Raw genomic sequence first — 14738 nt, 5'->3', positions numbered from 1 at the left:
TTAATATATAATTTTATTATTTTTTAATGTATGACTGAGCTGGCCAAAAATTAAAGGAGTAACTCAAATTCAGATAAATCAAGAAAGCACAAATCCAGAAGAGCGCGAGAGTGCTGGAGCTATGGCTGCCCTGGGCACTTTCCCATCCCCAAATCACAGGTGGCTAGAGCCCAGGATTTAATCAGCCACAGAGAGGGGAAAGGAGACAAAGACTGAGACCTAAATAGGATTGGAGGTCAGATCAACGAGCTCCACATAAAGTCAGGACCTCTCAAGGATGATACCCTAGGTGCTTGAACTAGGAAAAAAGAACCTACCATGTAAAGAGTACAGCAAAATTTCCTAACCACAAGCCCATACTGATTAAAGAACCTTCTGAAGGATATACTTCAAGAAAGAAAATGATCTCAGAAGGAAGATCTGAGGTGCAAAAATAAATGGTCAGTAAAGAAAATGGTATGTATGTAAGTTATTCTAAACAAACATTTGTTAAAAAACATTAACAGGTCATTTGCGGGGATTAAAAAAAAGTCAATATAGAATTAAAATCCTAAAAAAAAGAATAGGACAGAAAATAGAGTTGTGTCCTAAGGTATTTGTATTGTTTGGGGGAGAGTAAAAATATTAATATTAGACTTAAGTTAAATAATATGTGTGCTTAAAATTTCTAGGGTAACCACTAAAAACAGATCGTACAGCTTCCAAAGTACGAAGGAATAAATCAGGAAGGAAAAAAATCTTAAGTCAAAAGGGCAGGCAAAATTAACACAGAAAAAGTACGATGATGATGATAATAATAAAAATAATAGTTAACATTTATATAGGAATTATCACATGCCAGGCACTGCTCTAAGTACTTTACATACATTAGTTCATTTAGTCCTCACAACACCCCTCTGAGTTAGATACTATGTATTATTGTTCCCATTTTACAGATGAGGAAATTGAGGCATAGAGAAACTAAACCTTTGCTAAGATCTCACACATAGTAGGTGTTACGATAAGATTCAAACCCAGACAGTCTAACTCCGGAGTCTGAACTCTACATACTGCCTAGTAGACAATACACTGGTATGACACTTTGACATTTGTTCATATCCTTGCAAATCAATTTTTCTTCAGTCTACTGACTAAGAATGACCGCCGAAGTGCAGCTACTGACGCTGCTCAAGATATTTCTTTCATTGACTATTTATAGATAAGCACAGAATAGGCAAGGAGAGAGATGCTAACATATATGAAGTGGCAAACACAAAGTAGGCACTGTGCCAGACATTTTATTACATGGATTCTCTTGGCTAATCCTCATAATCACCCTGTAAAGTAGATTAATATCCCAAATTTTTAGGGGAGAAAACCAAAGAGCCAAAAATTTAAATAACTCACTAAATGGCAGAAATCCAGGTATGACTGGCTTCAAAATCTACTTACCAAATGTTTATTCAGCATCAATTTATGCCAGACATTGTACTAGACACTGAAGATATAAGAGTAAATATAGAAATCTAAGGTTCTCATCCTTATGGAGCTTACGGTGTAATGAGGGAGACAATCCAATAACCATGAAATTAAACGTGAACTACAAACATAAATGTTATAAATGACAACAGAATTAAAAACTGAAAGGACAAAAGAATAACAAACTGACAGATGTTTTGAAGTGCTTTGAGATCACATAATAGAGAAATCTGACCTAGTCTAAAAATGTGAGGGCCAGTTTCACTGAGGAAATCATTTTTAGCTCATGGTTCCCAGACTGAATGCCAAAGTACCCTGGAGCACTGCAGCGAATTCACAAGAGTGCCCTGGGTTTACATTTTTAAGGGAAACAGAGCAACACTGTTAGATATCATGTGAACTATCAGCTCAGGGTAGTTCACAATTTCAACTTTAGATCACGCACATTCTTTTCGAAGACACATCTTTGTGACGCTGACGTTTTGGTGGGCAGTTGCTGTGATAAAAATAAGTACCACGTGAAAATTAATGTGGAAAATAAAATGAGTATGGAAGCGTCTAACCTGATTCCAAGGTTATGAGAAACTGGGCAGTGCCAACAGGCATTTACATCCAATTAGAAGTGACTGGGGTTACATAAGAATGAAATAAAGTTGCTACTTCTTCCTTTAATGTATATGTATTGTTTCTTCAAACAGCTACTAAGTTGTTAGAAAATACTTATAAAGTATTGTTTGGATCCAGTTACTCAATAAATACAACTGTTAGATACTTATTTTGGACTAAAGTGTTTGTGAAAAAAAATACTGACACACTAAAGGGACCATGAACTGAGAATGTTTGGGAATCCCTGTATTAAGCTAAGATCTTAAGGATAAGTAGGCACCTCAAACACCATGCAGTAGAACGAACAGGAGCAAAAGACAGGCTCCCCATCCTTGAAGACATTACAATCTAGTTAGGGAGGCAAATCTAAAAGATAAACAGTTTTGTTTTGTTTTGTTTTGGCCACGTTGCACGGCTTGAGGGATCTCAGTTCCCTGACCAGGGATGGAACCCAGGCCATGGCAGTGAAAGCCCAGAATCCTAACCACTAGGCCACCAGGGAACTCCTGATAAACAATTTTAAAACAATTTAATGTTAAACTTTAATATTTGCAAAAATCATATCTTTTCTCATGAAATTCTATTAAGTATGTGTCTTATCTCTACTCTAAATTGAGAACCTCTAGAAGGCAGTACCCCCCAACACAGAGCAAATAGTTTGCATTTAGGGAAGTGTTTTCTGGGTCAATCTCACTTGCGTCCGTTTACTCTCCTTAGCCTTTTCTCAGAATTGAAACCTCCAACTACCCTATGCAAGGGTCACTCTGCTTTAAGTGTTCTCCACTCTCCCACATCTCCTGGCTGCTTCTTTCCTACTGTCCTTCTAAATTCAGCTCATACATATCACTGCCCCCCAGGAAGCCTTCCCTGACCCACTGAGCTGTAACTTAAATGTCCCTTATCTAAATGGTCTGTGTGTATATTTCTGTCATAGAACTTATCACTCTGTCCTGTCACAGTCACTGTTTAACGTCTATATCTCACAACTCACTGTAAACTTTTGACAGTAGGGTCTGTGTCTTATTCACCTTAGCAATTATCACGGTGCCTAGCTCTCAAAGAATGTTTTCTGAATAAATGACAAGTAAAGGGAAATTTTTTTTTAAGTCTAATCATGCCTTTCACCTTAATGGACTTCTTGGAAAAAATGAGTAATTTACTCAGAAAAACTTTGAAGAAGAGATTACCAGATTTGAAAAAATTAAAATGATTGATAATCATCCAGTGCTAGTAAAAAAAAAAAAAGCATACAACTGCTGATAGAAATGTAAGTATAATGTTTTTGAAAAGTAATCAATTATCAATTAAAATTAAAAACGCACTTATCTTCTGACTTAGCAATCCCACTTTTAGGAATTTTGCTTGCAAGAATAAAAGCATCCATATGCAATATTATATTTACAAGGAAATTTATTGAAGCACTGTTTGCAATAGCAGAATAATTTCCTGAAAACTACCCTGGATGTCCATCAATGGGGGGAATGGTACAACTGTGCTATGGTAACATCCATATTATGGACTATTCTGCAGCTACTAATAAAAATAAGTTAAGTCTATGTGTAGAGGCCTGAGAGGGCCATGATACATTCAGTAAAAAAAAACCAGAACAGTCCCATTTGGAGGTTAAAAAGGTAACTATATGCACTTTTATTTGTAAAAATATTGAGAAAGAGTTAATACCAGACAGTTAATACTGGTGACCTCAGGGTTAGAGGTCACCAACAAATATGTATTACTACTGTAACTTAAAATGGAAAGAAAAAAATTAAGGTTTCAAAAGTAAGAATAGTAAATAATCTGAACATATTCTCGCCTCCTCCAAATTCTTAACAACAACAAAAATCCCACATTATCATTACCTTAATGAAAGGGTGGTGCTTCAGGAGAGTCGAGGATTCTGTGGACTCTCTTTTACAGATAATTTAAACTTTCCTTTAAAAAAAACAAAAAACCTATCTCTTACTCCAGCCCATCCCACCAAAAGGAGAAAGGCCTGTTCTGAAGCAAGCTTAATGTCCAGTGGATCTTCCTATCTCGTTTCTTTAATGAGTGGTAGTCTGCTTTAGGGATTTGTAATCAGGAGCTTAAAAGTTTTAGAATGCTCATCAGATTTTTACAACTATACCATTTATTCACTGAGAGTAAACTGAAGTGTTACATGAGAAATCAGAGTAAGACAGAGGTTTCATTCAAATACTTCTGGTCCTGAAATTGGGAGTACTAACTGCTCCTTGGGCGCCCCCTGGAGACCGAATTTTAAATTTTTTTACATCTTCAGGACAAACTGGTGCGCTATATATTCATTCAAAGAATACTTATTAAGCACCTGTATGTCAGGCACAATGTTCAACACTAGAGACAAAAAGATAAATAAAATCAAATTTCTGATTTCTACATACTTAAAGTCAGTATCACCCAAAACTTTCTAAGCATAGCAGGTAGGGTACAATGTCTAAGTTACCCATACAGGTCCTGGAGGAAGTTAAAACACAAGATGATAAAAATGCTTCTGGGGTGCTACCGAAAGCAATTTGGCATGGATATAAACTTTAGCATAATTGTTCATTTAAGGAGAATGTTCACCATCTTTAAAAGAGAGTAGGTTTAAATATCCCAGCTAACACATGCAAAACTGTGGTTGTTATTTTCAGACAAGTTTAGGTTATGGCACTATAATTTTTCTTGGGCCAAAACTACAAATAAAGCTTAATTTAAAAAATTCAAAAATGACACAGTATCTTCCATCATGATTTTTTAGTCACAAGTTATTCCACAATAATAACTCCACTCTGAGCACTTGACTCCTGATTGCACTGCTTTAGAAAATGGCTAATTTTGAAAAACAAATTTGAGTGTGAGAAGACAGACTTAAAAATTAGTTAGAAAATAAAACAAAACTGAAAAAGATCAGTTCAACTAAATGGGCAAAATTCAATCTCAAAGCCTCCCTCAAACCTTTCCTTTCCAGTTCACAACACTTTCAGAAGATGCTGCATCAGATTTGCCTTTTCTTCCTCAAGGTCTGGGAGAGCAAGTAGTACAGGTAGAATTCACAGTTAGAAAAAAAAAAAAAACAAGCAACAGCTTCCCTGTGGTGACACCCTCAACCATAACTGCAATGTCCCAGGATATTAGAGGGCCAGATATTCTCAGGTTCTGTAGCAAGGGTCCAAAGATGTACTTCTGGTGGCCTGAGTTGGAAATTAATGTAATCTTCCCAAAGAAACAATTCTGTTTCAGCCACATTTCAGGTACCCTGTTAGCTAAATTAGTAATGGCATGATAGTTCGGGAATTTAACCTTGATTTATATAACGTTTCCCCTACAGAAAAAAATTAGCTCCAAAAATTACAATCGTTTGGGATTCAGCTTACATTTGCCTGTATAATAAAACACTGAGTAAAAATGCAAGAGACTCACAAAAGAAACAAAACAAAAAATCCTCTGACTTAACTGACCATAGACATTCCATTGTTTAATCCACTAGAAGACAGCAACTGCTGAATTATAAGCTATTTGGAATTGTAAGAAAACAGTTGAATTTAAGCTCATATAAGTGTTGAAATCTTAAAGAATAAGATAATACATTATAGAACATATCTCATCATGGAAACCTTATAATTCTTAATTAACAGGTTTAAAATATTATCCACCATTATCAAACAGAGTAAAGAATAAATACTAATTACAGAATGTGGAGATTATTTTTAACCCATTGGAGTAATATGGGTATTATCAGTTTGGGTGTGAACACTTAAAAGTCACATTATGATTCAAAAACAAAATATTTAAATACATTCCAATACAGCAGTCATAAACCAATTTATTTATTTATTTATTTATTTTGCGGTACGCGGGCTGCGGCCTCTCCCGTTGAGGAGCACAGGCTCCGGACGTGCAGGCCCAGCAGCCACAGCTCACGGGCCCAGCCACTCTGCGGCATGTGGGATCCTCCCGGACCGGGGCACGAACCCGTGTCCCCTGCATCGGCAGGCAGACCCCCAACCACTGCGCCACCAGGGAAGCCCCATAAACAAATTTTTAAAAAGTAAAACTACAGTGCACTTCAAAGTAAAAACAACCAACCTCATAAATGAAGAACAGGAACTCTAAAACAGAGGAAAAAATTATTTGCATCTATGCATGCCAGATATTTTACCTCATTTCATATTCATAAATACCATACCAGACAGGTGTTATTTCTTCCTTCTTACAGAGGAACCCAAGGTAAAACAACAACTTCTCTGGGATTAAAGAGATAGTAAATGGAACAGTTAGGGTTTGAACCCATATCTGTTTGACTCTAGTAAAGTCTTTTCCCCCTCAGAATGGGAGAAAATATTAGTGACCGACAACAGATTCATCTCCAAAATATACAAACAGCTCCTGCAGCTCAATATTAAAAAAACAAACAACCCAATCAAAAAATGGGCGGATGATCTAAACAGACATTTCTCCGAAGAAGACATACAGATGGCTAAAAAGCATCATTACATCATTGCTAATTATTAGAAAAATGCAAAATAAAACTACAGTGAGGTATCACCTCACACACATCAGAATGGCCATCATCAAAAAATCCACAAACAGGGCTTCCCTGGTGGCGCAGTGGTTGAGAGTCCGCCTGTCACGGGTTCGTGCCCCGGTCCGGGAAGAAGAGGAATGGATAAAGATGTGGTTTATATATACAACGGAATATTACTCAGCCATAACAAAGAACGAAATAATGCCATTTGTAGCAACATGGATGGACCTAGAGATTGTCATCATGAGTAAAGAAAGTCAGGCAGAGAAAGACAAGTATCATATATCTCTTACATGTGGAATCTATAAAATGGTACAAATGGACTTATCTGTAAAACAGAAATAGAGTCACAGATGTAGAAAACAAGCTTATGGTTATGGGGGGGAAGGGAGGGGGAGGGATAAATTAGGATATTGGGATTGACATTTACACACTACTGTGTATAGAACAGATAAGTAATAGGGACCTACTGTATAGTACAAGGAACTTTACTCAATACTCTGTGATGGCCTATATGGGAAAAGAATCTAAAATAGAGTGGATATACGTACATGTATAACTTATTCACTTTGCTGTACACCTGAAACCGATACAACATTGTAAATCAACTATACTTCAATAAAAATAAAAAACAAACAAAAATAAAGTCTTTTCTCCTTCCCCTACTATGCTATTTACATGTAAGAGGTTTCATATATACAACAAAAACCTGAAACCATCCAATTGTCATGTCTTTCAAAAAGTGAAAAGAACGAACAAAAATAAGGAGAAAAATATTTATGTATCTTTTGGTTGAATTAGCTCCACTTATAGTCTTACAAATGATCAACAATTATAAATACAGCTGTAAAACACATAATGAAGATTTTACCATCCGACTTTTTCTGGATGCTCTTTAGAGAATAAAATATAGGACAGGATTGGGTTGTATGAACCTGGGAGAGGAGTAAAATCCCAAAGCTAATAAAAGCCATATCCTGGAAAAGAGGAGGAAACTATTTTAGAAGTTCTGGGTCAAAACTTTTGCTGGTCACCGAGTTTCACAAGGATTCTTTGGTGCTTTACAGCACTACTGGTCTGCTCTTCTGTTTCTAGATATCTTCTGTTTTCCTTCTCTCCCAAGCATTCCCCAGATTCTCCAATAAGCCTTTCACCCACACTGCAGCTAACCATGTATCTGTTCGAAAATTGTTAACGGAAATGAAGCATTAACTTTACCACGCTTTGTGGGAAAAAAGTAACACCATTTTAGACTTGGGAGGCATTTCATACTGAGTTTAAATCTGTGTGCACAGCCTCTACTGTTCTAGTGGGGGCAACCGAGGCTCGGAGAGAGGAAGTGACTTGGCCATGGACTCAGTGTAAGTTGGCAGCCGGGCCAGAGGTTGAAGTTTGATCTCATACTCCACGGCTTTTTCCAACCACACCAACCCGGGCTGAGCCTCAGGGCTGGTACTGACTTGGACGGGTTCAGAACACCTAAAGTAACGCCCTGTCGCCCGCGTCTCCTTTCTAGGATAAAGACCAATTAGTAGACGGTTCAGAGTTTAGCGGGCCTGCAGGAATGGGCGTGGTGGAAAAACCGGTCTCCCCTTCAGGCAGCGCTGGGCTCATCCAGCCTCTAACCCAAATCGACGCTGCTGCCGCCTCCGGCCGCCCCACAACCAGCGACACACTGACCTCTGCGCGCTGGGGGCCCCGGAAGCGGACCCTCCCGGGATCCCTCTCCCAGCCCACTCTCGAGACGAACTTGGTCCCCAAAATGTAAGAAAAGAGGGGCGCAGGAACAAAGCAATCCCAAGCGGTCCCCCTCCTTTCTGGGTCCCCCCGAGGCGGGCGGACGTGGACTACCAGTTCCGACATGCCGCGCGCCGGCGGACCCTCGAACCACTGCCACGCCGACGGTGCGCCGGTCGCCGGGACTCGTAGTCCGGGGCTCCGGGGCGGTGGGGGGGTGGGTGGGGTGGGGCGCGGGGGGGAGGCGCGGACAGACGCGCGCTGCGGGACTGGCCGGCCCGGCGTCCGGTCAAGCACAGGGAGCCGCCGGCTGCCCGGGCCTCACCTCGACGATGCGGGCGCACTGGGTCCCCTTGCCGGCGCCGGGACCGCCGAGGACGAACACGACCTGCGGCCTCATGAGGCGGTGCGGGCAGAGGAAAAGCGGCCGGCCGGTCAGCAGCGGGAAGCTAAGGCCTAGGACGTACAGCAGCCGGCGGCCGCAACGGCGAAGCATGCACCGTGGCTCGGTAGGACGCTGATGCAGCTGACAGCGGCCGGTCAGGCGTTGGAGCGGGAGCGGGGCACGGAAAAGGGGGCGGGCCGAGCCGGCGCCAGCCGCGGTCCAGCCGCCGTGGCTGCCGAGGCGTCCGCGCCGCGGCCGGAAGGGGCGGGCTTCCGCTGCTCTCTCGTTAGCCGCGCCCCTACGTCCCCCACGCGGGGCCGCGCTCGCGTCCTCCCCGCCCCTCTGCGGGCTCATTGATTCTTTCGGTCCGCGGGTCTTTTATCCTGAGCCTCCTGGTGTCGGGCCTGTGCTGGCGTAAGGGATGTGACCCACGGGAGAGCAAAGCCCATTGTCCCTGCTCGCAAGTTTAAATTCCAGGGGCCAGGCAGCCGACTTGAACAAGTCGACACACGAATAAATAAATGCAAATAGCAATATCGGCTTTGAAGGAACCAAAAGGAGGAATAACAAGAGATGAATGTAATTTGGGTAAGGTAGTCAGACCTCTGAAGAGGTGACATAGAAGCCAAGGCATAAGGATAGCAAAGAGCAAAACTAGGCAAAGACTGGGATAGTGTCCCACAAAGAGAGAAAAGGCGAGTGCAAAAAACCTAAAACTTTCAACTGTTAGAGCAATTGAAAGGCCAGTGAGATCAGAGTTGTGTGAAACGAAGGAGGGAATGAAAGGTGGGAGAGTTTGGCCGACGGCAGATCAGTCAGGCCCTTTGGTTAAGGAAAGGAGTTTGGATTATATTCTAATTGCAGCAGGAAGCCCTTTTAACTATAACTCCATTTCCCTGCCCCTTGCATTAGGGAAAAACCTTGAGAACAAAAGGAGTCCAAGGAATGAGTCTTAGTGAACAGACCTTTAAAAGTTGGAGAGAGAAGGAGGAACCTGAGAAGGCAGAGCCAGAAAGGTAAGAGGAAAACCAGGAGAATGTGGTGTTCCCCCAAAGAGAGTGTTTGGGGTGGGATTGTGGTGGTGTAGTAGTGAACACTGTTAAAAACAAATGAGTACAGATAAATTGGATTTGGCAGCAGGGAAACTTATGAACTCTACAGTTCTGCCCAAAGCAGATCATACACTATATCTAATTTGAATCCCGATTGAAAAAGGAGTGGATAGGAGATGAGTAGATGAAAACAATACTGAGAATAAGGGTCAAGGCAAAGTTCATTTAGGATGGGCGATAGGGGCCATGCTGTCTAATATGGTAGCCCCCATTTAAAAATGCAAAAAACATTGTTAGCTTGTAAGTCTATACCAAAACAGGTGCCCACAGGCTATAGTTGCTGCCCCCTGGCCTAGCAGAATGCCTGGTGTTAGAAGTCCAATCCAAGCTTAGAGGAACGCTCCAAATCCTCCACCTACCAGGGAGGAGGACCTAGGACATGTCAGCTGAAAGTAAGAATGACTGGTCATGTTATAAAGAGGTAGTAGGAGTACCAAAAAAAGGCCATATTGAAGCAAATATGCCTCTTTTCCATTGTGCATGTTCTCTTAAGTGACTTTTCTGTATCTCTTATGGCATAATTGCCAGATTTGAAAGATGTTAAGGGGATGGGGGTCTGTGGAAAAGGGTCTAGGAAGCTATTCTTTGGCTTTTAGTGAAAGCCTTGTGCCCTTTTTACATGCATTAGGAGAGAAACAAAAAGATAGTCTTTCTGGCTCCCATGATAGAATCCACCAGTACTAATGATTCCACATATGAGTCTGGGTTCAAAACTTCATTGTGTACTTAGAGCAATATGTAGTGACTTTTCTCTCTTTGACTCCCTGGAGAACTTGACTACAGTAGGCTAAGTCCTTAGTATCCTCCACCTTGCCCATCTCCTGCCAACCATGCTAGGCAACTGAGGAAAATACTAAAGAAGAAAGATATAAAAAAAAGTGAAACCTAGATACCCACATCCGCCAAGGTTTTTCCAGGAAGTTATTTCCAGGAAGAACAAGACTAGGCCAAAAGGACAGTTTATTATTTGTTGGCTCTTTGGGCCTATTCTGGTTATCTGTTCTTACGTAGCAAACCTTAGTGGATTACAACAACAAGAAATGCTTGACGTGGGAACACCACCCCCAGCCCAAACGTCACACACATTTGGTGACCAGAAGTGTTCGGTTTGAGTAGTGCTGTGGGTAGAGAGAGGAGACACATGGGAGTGTCTTTCCAAGACACCTGTTTACCACACCAGGCAGTCCCATGGAGCTAAGCCAAGGAGGCTAGGATCCGTAAACGACACGGTGCTACTCTGATACTCGAACATTTAACCCCTCTGCTTGTCTAGAGTGAAAGGTCTAACTCTCAGCACCTTGGTCCTCATTTGTCCCCAAAGAATTCATTTTGCCTTAGCCTTATGCTTCTACTCCTTGGAGGTGGCAGAGAAGCAATGAGTTCCACCTAGATGCAAACAATCAGACCCTCAATAAGAAAATGTCTCAATAAGAATATATTGAGTAAATGGCTTTCACCTGTAAATGGTAGAGGGCCATTTCCTACCTAAATCCATAGATTGAATCCATAGATTACATAAATTTGATTAATATCTATTGAATATCCACTATGTACCAAGGATTTCACTTATATTACTTAGTTTTTGGATGATATTCAAACTTTTAAATAATCAGTACAATCAGAATATTTATAGAGATTTCTGTGCCGGGGATTTGCTGTGCCAGGCATCAGTCCTTTAATTGTGGGGTCTTAAGGAGGTCCTAGGTGTCCCAGGAGAGGGGAAGAGGGCATTCAAAGTTCTCAGGAGAGAAGCTATATCTAACTCATGGAAATAATTCACTTTTAACCACCAACACAATCTCACCAGTTGTCTGTTGGCTAAACATCAAGCCTTGCCTTATAAAATGCTCGTAATGCTATGAAGTTAGTACTGTCATTTTGCAGATTGAAAAAGAGAACCAGGAAGTGGAAGTACTTTGTTCAAGGCCACAGAGGCAGTAGATAGCAAAGTCAAACTCAAACTTAGTGTGTATAGCTTCAAAATATGCATTCTTTCTATACATTACTGACCCTTTATGAGATAAAAAGTTCCATACTCACAAAATCCCTTCAAAGTAAGTTCTGTTACAGATGAGAAGACTGATCTCAGAAAGATTTATAACAAGAGCTATCCTCAAAACCCACTCCTACCCATATGAGTTTATTTATCAAGTACGTTAGGTCTTTGGGGCATATATTCAGTGTATGCATACTGTTCCCAGAGTATAGCTATGTTCCTAGTGAACTCTTGAGGGTCTTGAGAAGTAGGGCCTTGTCACCATTTATGTCCTGTTTATCATAATTGTCCTTTAGATATCTGTTCCCATACTTTTCATTTTCCCACTCTTGACCACACCTGTTTGCTGGTATGTGCTGTTCATTATTCAGGATTCAGCTCAGATTTTACTTCTTCTGGGAAGCTCTCTCTAAATTCCCAAGACTGGGTTAGGTGCCCCTCTTTTGTTTCTACACCCACTACCACCACCACCACACTTACTCCGTTCCTTGTTTACTTCTGGCCTAACACTGTGGCGTATTGTGTATCTCCATACTAGATTTAGAGCTCCTTGAAGGAAGAGACTATGTCCGATTACTCTTTGTACAACATGACAATGTCTTACTGTTATAACGTGATTTGCTCTCTTAAGGGAACTCCAAGGTTCTTGGAAGATTCAGAATATATATCTTGGTTGTTGCCACTCAAGTTCTATCTACAATGGTCTTTGGCAACTACTTCCTTGTAATTCCAGAAATACCTTTCTTGAGTATACCTAGGAACTGGTTTCTAGGATCAGTCTGGGTGATGGAGCAAAGATAGGGCATGTGGGTGGCACAGGTGGGTGGGTGGCAGGCCATATGCTTTGCATTCAGGACTTCACAGCCATCTGTTATATTGTGATCTATTTCCTGGAGGGATGCTTAGCCCATTACACAGCCTGATGCTTAACGGAGGTTCTACAATGAAGATTCACGTTATTCAGATTTGCATGGTTATTGCTGTAATGCTTTATCAAAGGAGCTTTTATCAAAGATTCTGAGAGCATTGGTTAAAAGAAACATGGTCTTTTAAAGGCTGATGTGCCAAATCTGGCAACAGACAATATGCCAACCCTCCTGGGAGTGACTGTCGGCTAAGCTCAGTCCATACTGCAGAATGGCAGCCTGACCAGTGAAGGGAGATTGTCTTTGGCAGGTCTTACAGTGTTTTTGCCTGTTAACTTTGCAAGCCTAGGTAGTTTGGTTATGCCTACAGTGTCTTTGTCTGCAAAATCAGGATGATGGTAAAAAAAATCAGTGTGGCCAATACTTACAGAGAATTTACCGATGTGTGTTATTTGCTCATTCTAGTCTTTATTCCAAACAATCCAAGCTCTAAAAAATAAGTAAAATAAGTCACATGACTTGACACATAAATTATTATTATTACCTCTCCCAAGAGGTTTGAGTCTCAAGGAATTGTGCATAAATTAACAGATTAACAGTCCCCCTTAAAAATATGATGTTGCTTAAAAGCAAAGCTGTAGTTCTTTTGAAAAAGCAGCAGTCCAGCTTAGCTCAGAAGTGTAAATACAGAAAGGGAAAGTTGGGTGTTTGGAGAAATTTAGTAAATAAGGGCAGAACCGGTAACTGATTCCAACTTCCCTGTTCCTGGTGAAAACAATAGCTCTTTAAATCCCACGACTAGCCTAATAGCAGGCACATCAGGGTTTATAACACTGAACATTTACCAGGTCTTATCATAAAGAGCATGTCACGTGGTCAGGGACTGAAAGGGAATAAGAAAAATGAAAACAATTGATATGTTAGAATGTAGAATTTTGGATTAATTTTTCTCTTTACATTTTTTTCTTTGTAGCATTGTTTATGTGACAAATTCATACATTTTTTTAAAAGTATGACATACTGAGAGGCCCGTGTACCACAAAAAAAAAAACAAAAACAAAGTATGACATACTGGAAATGGTTCTCTGTGAAGCAAATTAAAGTGCTTAGAAATTTGAAAAATAATACCGGTAGCTTTTCTCTGTAGGGGCCAATAGCAATTCCATGGTGTCCTGAAATGACATAAATATATATAAGCAAGGGTCAAAGAATAGCAGAGTATATATTCAGTCTATTTAAACTGGCCTGTAATCTAACAATAATTCATATTTGCTTTGGATAATTACCTCTTATTACTCCCCCATAAAATTGTGCCTTCCTTGTTCTTTGCTTGTCATGTCCTTCCAATTCCCCATGCCATCTAGCACAAAGCTTAATGTGTAGTAGATCCTTGGTAGAAAATTTGTAGAGTTTATTTCACTAAGCTTATTCTCTAATTTAACAAATCAATTCCCTTAATCTCTATGTATGTACAGCAATGTGTTGCTCATTTATTAACACTGGCAGTTGTCAGTATACCTGGACTAATAATATATGGGCAGCCTTTTAATTAACTTTCACATTTATTATGAATTAACTCTTTTATGATAATGTACAATATACAAATGAGGAAAATCAATCTTAGAGAGTTTAAGTGGCAGAATTGGGGCCAGATGCCCAAAGCCAATGCTTGTTACATCATACCATATTTCAAAAAAAAATTTTCAATACCTAAGGAATAAGCCCTTTGGACTCCTCCACGTTGTCCTAAATATGAGGCTGAGTCATTCCAATCCAAAAATGAAGTCAGTAATTACTTTTCATTCAATTCAAAAAATATCTACTCTATCCATAGCATTTAACGTATATCCTGCTTAGAAGTCCAGTGGTAATAAAATGTTTAATTGAAGTCTTTTTGAGTTACTATTAAGCAAAAAAGAAGGCATTTATCTTATTTTATTGCTGTTGTTCAAAAAATTAGCATATACTTCAACTCTCCTCTTGCCCCCTCCTTTCTTTTTTTTTAAACAGAGTTTTTTTTTTTTTTTTTTTTTTTTTTTTTTTTTTTTTTTTG

The 14738-nt window shown here is 40.2% G+C and overlaps 1 protein-coding gene across 1 annotated transcript in view; it reads right to left on the bottom strand.

Annotated features, from left to right (window-relative positions):
* Positions 1-8972, bottom strand: part of CMPK1 (cytidine/uridine monophosphate kinase 1) — a 33115-nt gene extending 24143 nt beyond the window's left edge. Inside the window, exon 1 of the mRNA XM_024739358.1 lies at positions 8652-8972. Coding sequence (XP_024595126.1) covers positions 8652-8822 — 171 coding nt within the window. The 5' untranslated portion in view covers positions 8823-8972. The remainder of the gene's footprint in view (positions 1-8651) is intronic.
* Between the last annotated feature and the right edge of the window lie 5766 nt (positions 8973-14738).

The sequence above is a fragment of the Neophocaena asiaeorientalis genome, unplaced genomic scaffold (genome assembly GCF_003031525.2).
Source record: "Neophocaena asiaeorientalis asiaeorientalis breed wild unplaced genomic scaffold, Neophocaena_asiaeorientalis_V1.1 scaffold138, whole genome shotgun sequence".
In the NCBI taxonomy this organism is placed as follows: Eukaryota; Metazoa; Chordata; class Mammalia; order Artiodactyla; family Phocoenidae; genus Neophocaena; species Neophocaena asiaeorientalis.
This window is presented reverse-complemented; position numbering and strand designations above follow the sequence as displayed.